General features: G+C 35.7%; 3 protein-coding genes across 4 annotated transcripts; 1 reads left to right on the top strand and 2 right to left on the bottom strand.

Moving 5' to 3' along the window:
* Nucleotides 1-218: 218 nt before the first annotated feature.
* LOC111281216 (CASP-like protein 3A2) lies at nt 219-2,370 on the top strand. The gene is made up of 3 exons (XM_089757179.1): nt 219-756; nt 1,749-1,884; nt 1,958-2,370. Exons 1-3 carry the CDS (start codon nt 446-448, stop codon nt 2,171-2,173), a joined length of 663 nt encoding a protein of 220 aa, XP_089613305.1. The 5' UTR covers nt 219-445; the 3' UTR covers nt 2,174-2,370.
* Nucleotides 2,371-4,133: 1,763 nt separating this feature from the next.
* On the bottom strand, nt 4,134-7,105 carry LOC111280811 (nuclear pore complex protein NUP35-like). 2 transcript variants are annotated; one of them, XM_022868295.2, is made up of 4 exons: nt 6,957-7,105; nt 5,913-6,521; nt 5,271-5,382; nt 4,134-4,591 (listed from the first exon to the last, which is right to left on the bottom strand). In XM_022868295.2, exons 2-4 carry the CDS (start codon nt 6,485-6,487, stop codon nt 4,289-4,291), a joined length of 990 nt encoding a protein of 329 aa, XP_022724030.2. In that variant the 5' UTR covers nt 6,488-6,521; nt 6,957-7,105; the 3' UTR covers nt 4,134-4,288. The 2 variants fall into 2 exon arrangements, with proteins under 2 accessions (XP_022724030.2, XP_022724031.2); XM_022868296.2 differs by having other exon boundaries at nt 5,913-6,578; nt 6,957-7,097.
* Nucleotides 7,106-8,138: 1,033 nt separating this feature from the next.
* Nucleotides 8,139-9,606, bottom strand: LOC111281352 (uncharacterized). The gene is made up of 3 exons (XM_022869081.2): nt 9,209-9,606; nt 8,593-8,652; nt 8,139-8,488 (listed from the first exon to the last, which is right to left on the bottom strand). The coding sequence occupies exons 1-3, from the start codon at nt 9,281-9,283 to the stop codon at nt 8,261-8,263; spliced, it is 363 nt and encodes a 120-aa protein (XP_022724816.2). The 5' UTR covers nt 9,284-9,606; the 3' UTR covers nt 8,139-8,260.
* Between the last annotated feature and the right edge of the window lie 3,625 nt (nt 9,607-13,231).

Here is a 13,231-nt window from a genome sequence, read left to right as displayed (position 1 = left end):
TGATCTCTAATATTTACAAATTCCTTTTTTAAAATTTTCCTTCAACTTTGACCCTATATACCAAACTAACTAATAATAATAATAATTTTTACAAAAAAGTATTATGAATATGAACACAATAATTTAGAGTTGAGGGGTTAACTAATTTATTTATAAAAAAAAAGCTTAAAAATTATTGAGAAAATAATATATTTCAAAATTTCCAGCGGGGGGGAAGGGGGGGCTCCAATTCCAATGAAGAGTCGCCTCCTGTGCGGGTGTGTGACGAGCACAGCCTCGATTACTGTAGTGACAGTAAAATATACGCCCCCGCTTTCCCTTTAAAAACCCCCTTCCTCATCCACCTTCATATCATGTCCAACGATCTTGAGACTTGAGAGAGACAACAGGAAACATATATATATATATATAATCCGAATCTCAGAAAAAGTTAGAGCTTTGAGAAATGATGATGAATGACCATAAAACACCACCACCACCACCATCTACGTTCTCGTTGCAGCTGACGGAGGAAAAGGTGGTGGAGAACAGACAGAGTGAAAACCGTGTGAGGTTTAGGTTCAACGTAGGGATAGGGTCCAAGACAGGAGTCTGGACGAGAGGGGACGTGGTGCTGGTGACCCTCAGGTTGTTGTGCATGGCTGTTTCGGTTACAGCCATGTCGTTCATGGTCACAGCCCGTCTGGTTAGCACTGCTTCCTTCTACGGGTTCCAGCTCCAGCTCCACTCTAAATGGTCTTTCTCTTACTCCTTCGAGTAAGTACCATACCCTTGCGTGCTCCTTCATTCTTCTTCCTAGATCGAAATTACTATTATTAATAACCTCACTGTTTAGCTGTGCTCGATATAACTGCTATGTTGTTTTTACTATTTTATTTTTTGTATGGTGTTGTGTTTTTGTTTGGCTGCTGAGAAAGTGAAGGAAAATGGAAGAAAAAGTGGAGCTCACCCTCACCTAACGATTTCCTGTTTATTGTGTGACGCTTTGATCTTTCGGTTACTTTTTTCATCTTTTTCATTTCATTTGTTTTCTATTCCATTTTTTCTCACCGACCGAAGGAATGTACTACTTGTTTTCTTGTGTTATAGAAAATGTAATGTATCCAAGTACTTGGCATTTTTTTAAGATTTTAATAATGCTTTGCATGCTGAGATTAATATCATAAAATAATTTGGTTCCTTTTCTGTCTTTTGCATAGGTTCAGAATATCAAATCAAGACATTCATTATAGGAACCAATTAACTCAAATAATTAAGCTACAATTATTATTTTGTGAATTATAAAAAAATTTCTTTTGCTTCTTACATGTCTCAAACACAGCACAATAGAGTGTTCATGATACAATTTTGGCATTTACATTGACTAAAAACCCTTAAATTGTGGGTTTTATGATCTTTTTTTACCAACTTTTATGAGGTAAAGTGCGGAGTTTTGTTTGTTTGCTATTTGCATGTTCGGTTTGGTGCTTCCTTGAATAGCAACAAAGTTTGGAGGAGAATTCCTATGTCTCTCTATGAACAGAATCAGACCCGTGAGTATTTATTTTCCATTTTAATATCTGCTTTAATTTATTTGGTTATTCTCTTTGTTTTCTTTATTAACTTTTCTGGATCTCCACATTTTGAAGCTCTCCAAATCAGTTTTAACCAAGAGATTTTCAGGGCATGGAAAATGCGGAAACTTGACTCTTTGACATGACTGTTGACTAATTTTTGTTGAATTCTGTGTTTATTTGGTGATCGAACAGATATCTTGTTGGAGTTACTGCAGCTGCTGCAGGTTACTCCTTGCTGCAATTACTCATTGGCATGTCAAGGTTGGTGAGGAAGTCTCCAGTGATTCCCTCAAGAAATCAAGCTTGGCTTATTTTTGCTGGGGATCAGGTAATTAATGTGATTTTCCCAAATATGATGAGAATTTGACTATTTGCAAATTACCTTAATCTGTTGCTGGCAGATATTGGCGTATGCAATGATGAGTGCTGGATCAGCAGCATCAGGGGTAACCAACCTGAATCGAACAGGAATCAGACACACCGCTCTACCAAATTTTTGTAAGTGTCTGGATAGCTTCTGCGATCATGTTGCAGTTTCAATAGCCTTCACTTTCTTCAGCTGTGTCCTGTACGCTGCTTCTGCTATTCAGGATGTAATTTGGCTCTCCAGGCATTAAAATTCATCATCGTCCTAAATGTACTAGTATATGATTTAGCTAGTTTTGTTGATGAAATTTTGGTAGTGCTAAGTTAGCTAGTGCTGTTTGTAAACAGGAAATAAACACGGTCTTGCTATTTTGCTATATTCTAAATTCGTTTAAGTTAATCGATCCTTTTCAGGACCAACTTTTCGGTTTTATTTGATTTTGGCCAGTATCGTTGGATGACTATTGGCTATGGAAAATATATTTATGAACATCTATAACCATTCAAAATGCATATGTACATTATGAACTTAGAAATGGACTCAGTAGGATAATAGCCATTGCAGCTCCAAACAGGAGCTTTAAGTTGTAACAAAACTACAGATAATTATTGCTTGAGTTTGACCATTCTGAAAGGAGGACGTTCCAATTTTAGAAATTTGAATCAATGATTCCCCAAAGGATATAGACCCAGAACAACCACACCCTCGTTTTCCAAAGAGGAAAAGAAGAAAAAAAGAGAGAAAACACCAAATCATACTAGCTTTTTACAAATGCAACCCCTTTGAGACAAAAATCATCTGCCTTATTGCAACACGACAATTATTATGATCCGGTTGTGTCTCGTGTTTCTTTCTTTCTTTACAAAGTAGGGCACCGTGAGACAATTTGTTCACGCAATAATATTCCTCGAAAGCATGGATATGGCATCAAGAGTCAACTCTCAATATCGGAAAGGTCCAAATACATGTCAGTCGAATTTCTGGCTTTTTTTTTTTGCTTCGTGAATGTATTACATAAATAATTTTCCCTGATTCCTAGAACTAGAAGATGAGCTAATTTTGGATATGGGAAATAATAAATCCTCCAATCATACTGCATGCTGCTGCGTTCAGACTTTAATGAGATCACAGTTTGCCTCAGAAAAGGAGACAATGTTATTCTGGCTTACCAACATCACCTCTGACTTAACCTTTCTTATATATGTCGTTGGCTTCTCCCAGAAAATTTGCTTTATTGATTTATCAGGACAATTATTCTACATAAATTTCATGAAAATTAATTAATTTATTTATTATTATTAAATAAAAATAATAATTTAATCTCATTTATAGAATTTAAAACATTTGGATCAATAAATCCAAATAAAGCCAAATTTTCACAATAAATATGACATTTATGAGACTAAAGCTTGCAAGCATGTAACTCAGCAGAAAGAGGAAATTTCAATAACAAGTTACATACGTAAAGGACAACAAGATGGACACTTAACATGTCTTTAACATGTCTTTATGATAAGGAGATATAGAACATTAAATCCCATGTTGGAAGGAAGACAGTTTTCTCATTTCATTGTTGGTCGTGTGTTCGTTTTGAGGATCGGTTGACACTCAAACCGATGGATTGTTAGGATACTTATAACTCATTGATTGAAATTGTATATTTATAATTTTTTATAATTAATTGATATTAAATTAGATTACATTAAATTATTATTTCTTACATAATTAATTAATTATTTAATTTTGCTACTACTTATGACTTGAATTGAGGCTTTTACCTAAAAAAAGAACTGAGTGACTGCCGTCAGTTTTTGTTAAGTAGATTTTTATGCTTCCACAGCTAATAAATTATGAGACAAACATTTGAGGTAGTATCCTAGTATACCACTGTTCTCTCTAATGGTAGCCAATAGTTAGTTGAAGTAGGCGATCATGGTTCTATGTATTCCAAAACTATGATGCGTATTGCAACTACAATATTAAAAAAAACTTCTTATCCAAATTCAAGTTTATGGAGTAAGAAAAAAAAAAAAGAGCTAATTTTCACCATGATTTTTCATAAATTTCATTTAGTCTTATACAATCGTAATTGCAAGTAAACCATATAAACTTTCCATCATAGGGGAAATTACTGGTTGTCAATAATCACGTGAATTGTTGATAAAATATTAAATTTTTAATTTAATAATCAAAATTCCAATCCTGTAATGTTAATTAAAAAAAATTTTTTGCTCATTCAAGCGAGACATACTGGAACTCTCAGTAAATTGAAACTCTCAATCCCCTTCATGAATATATCTGGAAGGAACACTGTCACACAATAATGAAATAGCACAAGGCAGGCGGGTGAATGAAACAGCTCTTCCTAATATCCAAACAACAACTCCATGACTTTGGTCCCTAGTGATTTTGTAGGGTTTGCAATAGCACCTCCTGACTGCCGTGCATTAGTGTTACCATTTTGAAGATAGTGAGGGCGAGAGGGTTGGAAATTGCTCGGCTCTGACGTTCTACTTGATGGTGGGGGTAAAGTCATGAATCCCTGATTATTCAATCTTTCATTTAAAGCCTCGCGTTGCATTGGATCCACCGGCTTCACACCAACAATTAGTGCTCCATTAATTTGCATTCTATTCTTGCTGAGAGCCCTCTGAGCATCAGATCGATTCTGCAGCAAATAGAAAGCAATCATTGCCATGTATTGCTTATGATTTCATCAAGAAAATAAAAAAATCATACATTTCCTTTTTAATTTAGCTAATCCTCAAGACTTTCACATACAACTGCACATATTTCAGAAAGTACATAAAAAAAAAAAAATTTTTAAAAAAAGGTTATCAGCCATTGGGCCCAAAAGGGATAACAAAAGCCAAGATGCAAAAAAAAACACATTTTAGACGCCAAACTAAAAACATATATGGATCAGATCAAAAGATCACAGCCCATCTGTCAACAAGCAAAAATTTTATCAGGTCTGGGTTTCAGAAAAATCCATTGAGATATTTAGCCTATAAGATTCCAGCTTGAACAAGGTGATATAGGTTTATAATTCAACCAATGTTTTACAACCTAGAAAGGTTACAAAGATCATGGTTATCAAAAACAGCAATCTACTTTTCAGTCAACTTTTTTTATATTAATCTCCAACTGGAGTACCATTTTTATCTTCATTAGGATTACATATCTTTTTAGCAAGCAAGGATAGCACGCAACAAATAAAGAAAATGAAATGAATAACAAAAGATCTGCAAAAAGGAACCAAAATGATAGATAACTAGAGCACATCAATACTTATCATGAAAGAGCATTAACAGATACAAATTGGGAGCACAGGAGAGAAGATTCACCAGATAAAGAATGTGCATCCAGTTAGCATCCCTTGGACCAGGAACATGCTTCAATATCACACCACACTTTTCAAACTCTCGCAAAACTAAATTTGTATCAGCAGGAGAAAATCTGGAAAGAAAACAAATAATTAAGTCTAGGTCTTGCATACATAAATGAGCAAGATCACTTCATTAGTTTAACCCAGATGTTTAGGTCCAACACTTTGTTTTACTAAAACAGAGAAACATGGAGAGATGACCGCAATCACTGAGGGAAAAAAGTTAAAATCACTGCCTGGTTATCAGAACGTTACAGATTGCAAATGGTGGATCAGACAACAGTACCCAAGAAACAATGAAAGATGCGTATTTGTTGACAAACAAATTAGATGAAACCACACTACCAATTATCCAAAACATTTAAGCAGATAACATCCAAATAATTCTTTTTTAACCTGACATAAACGGGGAAAACTTCGGCAAATTGAAAACAATAAAATGGGACCTTAAACGCAGAGAAGTGACCGGTGAAATAATAAAAGCAAAAGTTACTCCAGCAAAATGAGGTGTCCATACAACAGATGAAACACAACTGATAGTCAGAAAACCACAAGACAAACATATCAACTATTAATTAGAACACGAAAGTATGGAGCGTACCCATAAACAGTAACCCATTCTTCCTCATCCAGATTTCCTGCAGGTATGGAATTCCTTTGTGTTTCTGGCCTAGCAACTTCCCTTGGAGGCAGAAGCGTGATCAAAGCACCAGGCTGAACTACACCCTCAACAGGAGAACCCCTTCCCTTGTCATCCTGCTCGCTACCACTTGCCTTTGTGGGTGACCACCAACTCAAACTCGTTGGGCTCTGCTGATTATGCTGCCCACTAAGTATGCCAAATGAAGTGCTAGCCCCTGACTTGCTCTTTGCTGGAGTTGAGAAGTCATGTCCAGAACTTTGGACCGGTGTTCTTGGGTCTGACTTGATTTCAGGAGACATAGGATAATCCAGCATCCCAGATTCAGGAGACAAATCTGAACGGTCCTCCATGGTATACATAGGAGGAGGTGGAAGATCCGAACCTCCGAAATTCTCATGCCATAAAGCTGAGACAGCTGCTGCTTGACCTGGACTAGAGAATTTGCCTCTCCGGGCAGAGACAGGTGATGCCAAGTCTTGGAAAAACAATGATTGTCTCCCCGATTTGGGAGTTCTATGAACTACAGTGCTCATTTCTTTCCAAAAGATGCGCACTTAATAAAGAGTCCTGTATCCATATCATGTCATTAGCTTTACCAAAACCTGATGTACCAACTTAACTAGCCTATACAACATTGAATTTCATTAAGCTCAACAAAGGGCAAATTTAAGAAATATCAACAGAATATTAAACAACAAATAATAACTTTAATATTTTCTAACCCTTTTGGTTGCCCAAAAAATTTAAAAAAGAAAAATTAACAAATAGTACTAGCTAATTAAAGCTTGATTCTTTCCGGTTTAGTTCTGTTGAAACTTGAAAGTTAACGTCTTTTTTCGTTTTCTTCAATTTCTCTTTCTCGGAAACCAAACAAAAATGTTTATTGAACAAATTTTCACAAATGTTTCACATAAACAATTTTTGCATTTCAATTCCTTTAATAAAGCATTTCATTAACATTACAAATAAATAAACAAACAGAACTAAAGAGAGAGAGAGTACCTCGAGTCGAGCTAAGTTGGGATTTTCCCTCCAAACTGAAAAGCTGAAGAACAGAGCAGTTTTCAATAAACATAAAGAAAGATAAGAAATGTAAACAATTTTATTTTGAAAACCTAAGCCCTCAATTCAAATTTTAAAGGGAAGTTTATTTACACTTTCATTTTTATTTTATATGCTTTATTATTAAATACAATTTAAAATTTTTATTTTTACTAAATATATTTTATCTTTAAATAATTGATTTTTCATTCCTATTTTCAAAAATTTTTTTCATTTTTTTATTTTCTTTACTAAATATACAGTTTTGATTACCGTTTTGAGTCTGCCTAAATGACGTAAACATCCTTCATTTTCTTGTTCATTAAGGTTGCTCCATTTGAGATACTTTTGTTCGAACTATCCCTTTTTCATATTTGAGATGATTGTATATGCTGGGCCTTGAATACCAAGATGAGTTAATCCACAACAACTGATCATATTGAAAAGCTGATAGCGTCTCGTATATATCCCTTACCTAAAACATGTCATTATTGTTACAAATCACCCGTTAAGATCCAAAGTAAACAAATATCCGATACAAACTCCTCCAAATAATGCCACAAATTTTGCCTAACCTCCATTGTAGGACTAGCATAAACCACAAACAACAAAAAAGATTATGCTTACCCCATCTATCCTAGCTGACAAAACTCCCATCCCAATATTATTAACTAGCAACCACATCACACTAACTTTCAGAAACAAAAGAGTCCATCATGGCATCATCAGGTGGTTCCCTATATCTATTGGATTAATGGCACTGACGAGTCTGCAAGTACAACATTTCCATCCATGCTATCTTTCAAAACCAAACCCTTTTTTTTTTTTGTCCTCAAATTATCAAAACATATAAAATATATATGTAAACTCCTGCTATTAAAATTGAATATGACATGATAATATAGAATTCGCTTTTTGGGACAATGCAACGCCGTGAAAGGATACGTGACCACATTAAACTCTTTTAAATTTTCCACCAGACTTTTACCTTTAAATCTAAAGATAATTTCAAGTTTGAGTTTATTTGCAAAGTCTTATTCCCTCTTGCTAAGAGTAGAAAGCAGGCCAGACTTTGCTTTGGGTTCCAAAATGCATCTAAAAATCATATGAATATAGATCCAGATTCCAATCCAATGACAGGCTGAGACCTGATATTATTGATTACATTACATCTACATTACGATAATTAACTCCATTATTAACACAACAAATAGTAGTGATTTACAAAAGAAAACCAATACTACTAATAAGCAAATCCATGCTGATCAAAAAGGGGCAGTAACAGGCTCCTTAACATTGTTCAGAATAATGTTGTTGGGATCTGGGGATTCTATGTTGTTGATGTCGCAAGAACATTGGCAAGGTCTTTCTACAATATTTTGGGCCTTTTGGTTGCAGTATTCAACATGCTTTTCAACTCCAACTTCCTTTTCTAATTCGTTTGTCAGGTCATTCACCTCCTTTATTTCAACAGTTGATACCAATCCCAATCGCTGGAACAACCAATTCAAAAACATCTTTCAAAATTAATATAAACTTGGTTTTAGGGACATGGGTTAGAGCCTTAATCAATTTGTCTATGTTTCTGAAAGCAGACCTCAATGAATACGGCGGAAGCATCTTCTTTCATCTTTTGAGCTACATCTGCAGCCATTTCCTACACAAGGGTGAAAAGAAAATTGGTCAGGCTACGAACAAGATGTGTATAATTAGCTCGCTACTGGTTTATACTTGCTTTTAATTAGAAAGAACCACTGAACTTAGGCAAGATTCCCTTATCCCCAGGCTGCAACCCTTATGTACCAAAAAAAAAAAAAAAACTTAGGCCACATTCGACAAAACAGGTCAGTGGTCAGTGCAATGCGATGGAAGGCATTCCTTTCACATCGAAGCACCAGTTGTGGGCCAAATATTCTCCACTGGGGCCTTATTAGTAAACATATTCATCCTTGATTTGTTAATCCAATTTCTAATAAATCATGTAATTCTGTTTATGGATTACTCATAAGCAGGAATCTTTGTAACACCAATAACTCGTCATCTCCATCTTAACACAGAGTATTCCGTTTTGATCGAAGTATGAAGAATTAATGTAGTGATGACCAATATCATATGTAAGCAAAATGATGGGAAAAAAAAGAGTTAAGAGTAAGAAGATTGAAATTAAAATCAGAAGAAATACTGAAAGGGGTGGAGTTGAAAAAGATTACTACCCTAGCATGGTTGAGTTGTCCTTGCTTCAATGTTCTAGGCTCCATCTCAATGGAGCAACAGACATTAGCAGCCATGGAAAATAGTACGGTAGCAACCCAAATGCAGTCTTCACCTCAGAAATGGAGTAGCATCCCATTACCAACAACTTGGCACACTTGCTACTTTTTCATATTGCCTTCATGCAAACAGTTGCCTATAAATACCTGGCCAAGCTCAATTAGAAACACTAATTTTCTTTGCTTTTTTCTTTTTTTCTTTCTGTTTACTGCTGTCACGGGCATTGTTGAAAAAATTGAAATAGATTGTCATGAAAAAGAGTGAATATTATGTGTAGCAAAGGAAATTGAGGCTGAAACTGGATTGTAACTCTGTCTTTCATTCAAATCCCGTGGCTCTAAAAAGGGCTTTTTCAGCTAATTCATTTTCAATTGAGATATACATGACCAAAGTTGTTTTCAAGATGGGTAATGCATCAATATTCCGTATCTGATTTGTTTGGAAAAATGAGAGATTAGGCAAAATGAGAGTTGTTTGGAAATTTTCTTAATTTCTGATTGGTTAGAGAAAAATGTGATTACTTCTCATGCCTATTTTTTGCCTTCTTACTTGTATAAAGGTTGGTTGTGCTAATTTGTTTAATTATTGTTCAATAATCCTAAAACAAATAAAAAACCACTTGACCAATCCTGAGTATTAATTTTTAAGTTCATTTTGTTACATTTAGTTATAATAAAGATTTAGCCCAAAAAATTCAAGCTTAAACCTGGTTCTTGACCGCCTAGCCTTTTCATCTTCACCATCACAATGCAAAATTGTTGCGCCTGAAGCAATAATCACAACAATACAGAAGCAATAGACAACAATCAATAATCAAATACGCAGGAAAAATAAAGCACACCAAGATTTACGTGGAAAACCCTCCAGTGTAGAGGGAAAAAACCACGAGCCACCAGAAAAATCTTCACTATCAAATAATAGTTATACAAAGTTCTTCTCTAGCTAAAACTAGAGCTAATCAACAACTAGAGAAACAATTGAAAAAATCTCACCAAATAAGTGACTCAACAAATACACCCTGGATTTGTTCCTAGAGAGTTTCAAACCCAATCTTCACCGTTCAGAATGTAGAACTCTGAATCATAAACCTCCTGACAAGATTCCAACTCAATCGGACTACGGATTGACTTCCGTTCAACCAACTCTCCCTTCTCTTTTTTCTCTCTCTGCTTTTTTTGGCTTTTCTTCTTTCTCTGCTTGGTTTTCGACACACACCTAAAACAACCCCACCTCTTTTTTTATTAAGTAGCTAGGGCTCTGTATAAAATAAAAGATCAAGGCACATGGCCTTTACTTGGTCCAAAACCACTTACATGGGACTGGACCCCATTTTCCTAACAATATCCCCCTCCAGTCCCATTAGAAGGAGATTCATCACCATAATAATTTCATTTGGAATTTACCTTGGCCAGGGAACTCATTCCGACCAAGTTACTGTAAAGCTTAAGCTTTTCCTTAAGAAGTATCTTAGTCAACATATCTGCTACATTCTTATCAGTATAGACTTTCTTCAATAACATCTGCTGTTCTTCAATCACTGAACGTAACCAATGATATCTAACATCAATGTGCTTTGTTCTAGCATGGTACATGGTATTCTTACTCAAATCTAAAGCACTCTAGCTATTACAAAATATCACATACTCTTTCTGATTCAACCCCAATTCAAAAAGAAAACGTTTCATCCAAAGCATTTCTTTACATGCTTCAGTTGCTGTAATATACTCAGCTTCTGTAGTTGACAAAGCAACACACTTCTGTAACTTAGACTGCCAAGATACAGCTCCTCCTGCAAAAGTGAATAAATACCCTGAAGTAGATTTTTTACCATCAAGATCGTCTGCCATGTCAGCATCAGTAAACCCTTCTAGAACTGGTTGTGAAACTCCATAAGTCAAGCACATTTTTTAGGTACCCCTCAAATATCTAAAAATCCATTTCACTGCTTCCTAGTGAACCTTCCCTGGATTAGAAAGAAATCTGCTCACTACACTAACTGCATGAGCAATGTCAGGCCTTGTACAAACCATAAGATACATTAAAGAACCGACTGCAGAAGAATAAGGAATACTAGACATAGCTAGTTGCTCTTCCTTAAACACTGGACAAGATTTCTTACTTAGATGAAAATGGTTGGCAAGTGAACTGCTAACTGATTTAGCATGTTGCATGTTGAATCTACCAAGCACTCTTTCAACATACTTTTCCTGTGATAACCACAGCTTTCCAGCTCTCCTATCCCGGATAATGTCCATACCAAAAATCTGTTTTGCTGGACCTAAATCCTTCATATCAAAGGACTTAGACAATTGTTCTTTCAACCTGCAAACCATACTAGCATCTTGTCCTACAATCAACATATCATCAACATATAATAATAGGATAATGAAGTTACTATTAGAAAATTGTTTAACATACACACTAGAATCCGTTGCTGTTCTTTTATAGTTATGACTCACCATAAAAGAATCAAACTTCTTGTACCACTGTCGCGGAGCTTGTTTCAAGCCATACAAGCTTTTCTTCAAATTGCAAATTAAGTGCTCTTTCCCTTTCACTTCAAAACCCTCAGGCTGATTCATATAAATATTCTCCTGTAAATCACCATGCAAAAAAGCAGTTTTAACATCAAGTTGCTCAAGTTCAAGATTCAAACTAGCTACCAATCCTAGTACCACTCGAATAGAACTCATTTTTACAACTGAAGCAAAAATCTCATCAAAATCGATGCCTGATTTCTGAGAAAAACTTTTTACTACCAATCGAGCTTTGTACCTCACTAGTTTGTCACCATCTTTTTTCAACTTGAACACCCATTTATTCTTTAATGGCCTCTTCCCTGTTGGAAGTTTAACAAGATCATAAGTACCATTCTTTCGCAATGACTCCATCTCTTCTTTCATTACTTTTAACCAGTGCTCTCTATCCGGAGTAGCCTGTACATCTTGAAAGCTTTCTGGCTCCCCTTCACTGGTAACTAAAATAAAATCTGAACTTGGATACCTGATAGATGGCCTGCGCTCTCTAGTAGATCTCTTGGGCTGAGATTCTACATCACTTGATGCTGAAGGTAGCTCCCCCTGCTCAACACTCTCAAGTAGAGAAGATTGCTCTCCCTGCTCAAAACTAGTAGCATCTGGCTCATCACCAACTGTGGCTGGCTCATTCATATCCCTAAGTTCTGTTTCTGGCTCATTTTCACCATCTGTGGCTCTTTCCTGTGAAATCTCTGTCGGTGTTGAAACATCACACTCAACAGTAACTCGTGTAGTCTTCTCATTTTTCTCAAGGTCTGCTATGGTTTCTTTTTCATGAAAGACCACATCTCTGCTTCTGACTGTCTTGCTCTTTATTGGATCCCATACCCTGTAACCAAATTCTTCATTATCATATCCTACAAACACACACTGTGTAGTTTTATTGTCAAGCTTTGACCTCTGCTCTTTTGGCACATGCATGAATGCTTTACACCAAAAACTTTCAAGTGAGAGTATGAAGTATCTTTTTCTGTCCACACTCCTTCTGGAATGTCAAAGCCCAAAAGAACTGATGGTGACCTGTTAAGTAAATAACAAGCTGTGTTGACTACTTCACCCCAAAATGGCTTTGATAATTTTGTCATCCTCAACATACATCTGATTTTTTCCACAATGGTGCGATTCATTCTTTCAGCTATACCATTATACTGCGATGTTCCAGGTTTTGTCCTCTCATGCTTGATCCCATGCTTTGAGCAATACTCTTCAAAGCATTTAGATGTGTATTCCCCACCATTATCAGTTCGAATACACTTCAAGGGTAACCTTGTCATCCTTTCAATCATGGCATGAAATTTTTAAAAATACTACAGTACTTGACTTTTGTATTTCAACATATACACCCAAGTCTTACGTGAAGCATCATCAATAAAAGTAACAAAATATCTGCTACCACCTAATGACTCAACCTCAATGGGACCACATACG

The sequence above is a fragment of the Durio zibethinus genome, chromosome 28 (assembly GCF_047325235.1).
Source record: "Durio zibethinus cultivar Kanyao isolate XHJ-2024 chromosome 28, ASM4732523v1, whole genome shotgun sequence".
NCBI classification, from domain to species: Eukaryota; Viridiplantae; Streptophyta; class Magnoliopsida; order Malvales; family Malvaceae; genus Durio; species Durio zibethinus.
Note: the sequence above shows the minus strand (reverse complement) of the source record. Positions and strands in the feature narration are given on the sequence as shown.

Excerpts from the sequence above, each read along its gene's own strand:
- LOC111281216 (XM_089757179.1), top strand. The coding sequence starts at position 446 with ATGATGATGAATGACCATAAAACACCACCACCACCACCATCTACGTTC. Across the intron at positions 757-1,748 it reads TCTTTCTCTTACTCCTTCGA|ATATCTTGTTGGAGTTACTG; the intron begins GTAAGTACCATA and ends GTGATCGAACAG. Across the intron at positions 1,885-1,957 it reads TTATTTTTGCTGGGGATCAG|ATATTGGCGTATGCAATGAT; the intron begins GTAATTAATGTG and ends TGTTGCTGGCAG.
- LOC111280811 (XM_022868295.2), bottom strand. The coding sequence starts at position 6,487 with ATGAGCACTGTAGTTCATAGAACTCCCAAATCGGGGAGACAATCATTG. Across the intron at positions 5,383-5,912 it reads GAATGGGTTACTGTTTATGG|ATTTTCTCCTGCTGATACAA; the intron begins GTACGCTCCATA and ends TTTTCTTTCCAG. Across the intron at positions 4,592-5,270 it reads GGATGCACATTCTTTATCTG|AATCGATCTGATGCTCAGAG; the intron begins GTGAATCTTCTC and ends TATTTGCTGCAG.
- LOC111281352 (XM_022869081.2), bottom strand. The coding sequence starts at position 9,283 with ATGGCTGCTAATGTCTGTTGCTCCATTGAGATGGAGCCTAGAACATTG. Across the intron at positions 8,653-9,208 it reads GACAACTCAACCATGCTAGG|GAAATGGCTGCAGATGTAGC; the intron begins GTAGTAATCTTT and ends ACCCTTGTGTAG. Across the intron at positions 8,489-8,592 it reads CTTCCGCCGTATTCATTGAG|CGATTGGGATTGGTATCAAC; the intron begins GTCTGCTTTCAG and ends TGGTTGTTCCAG.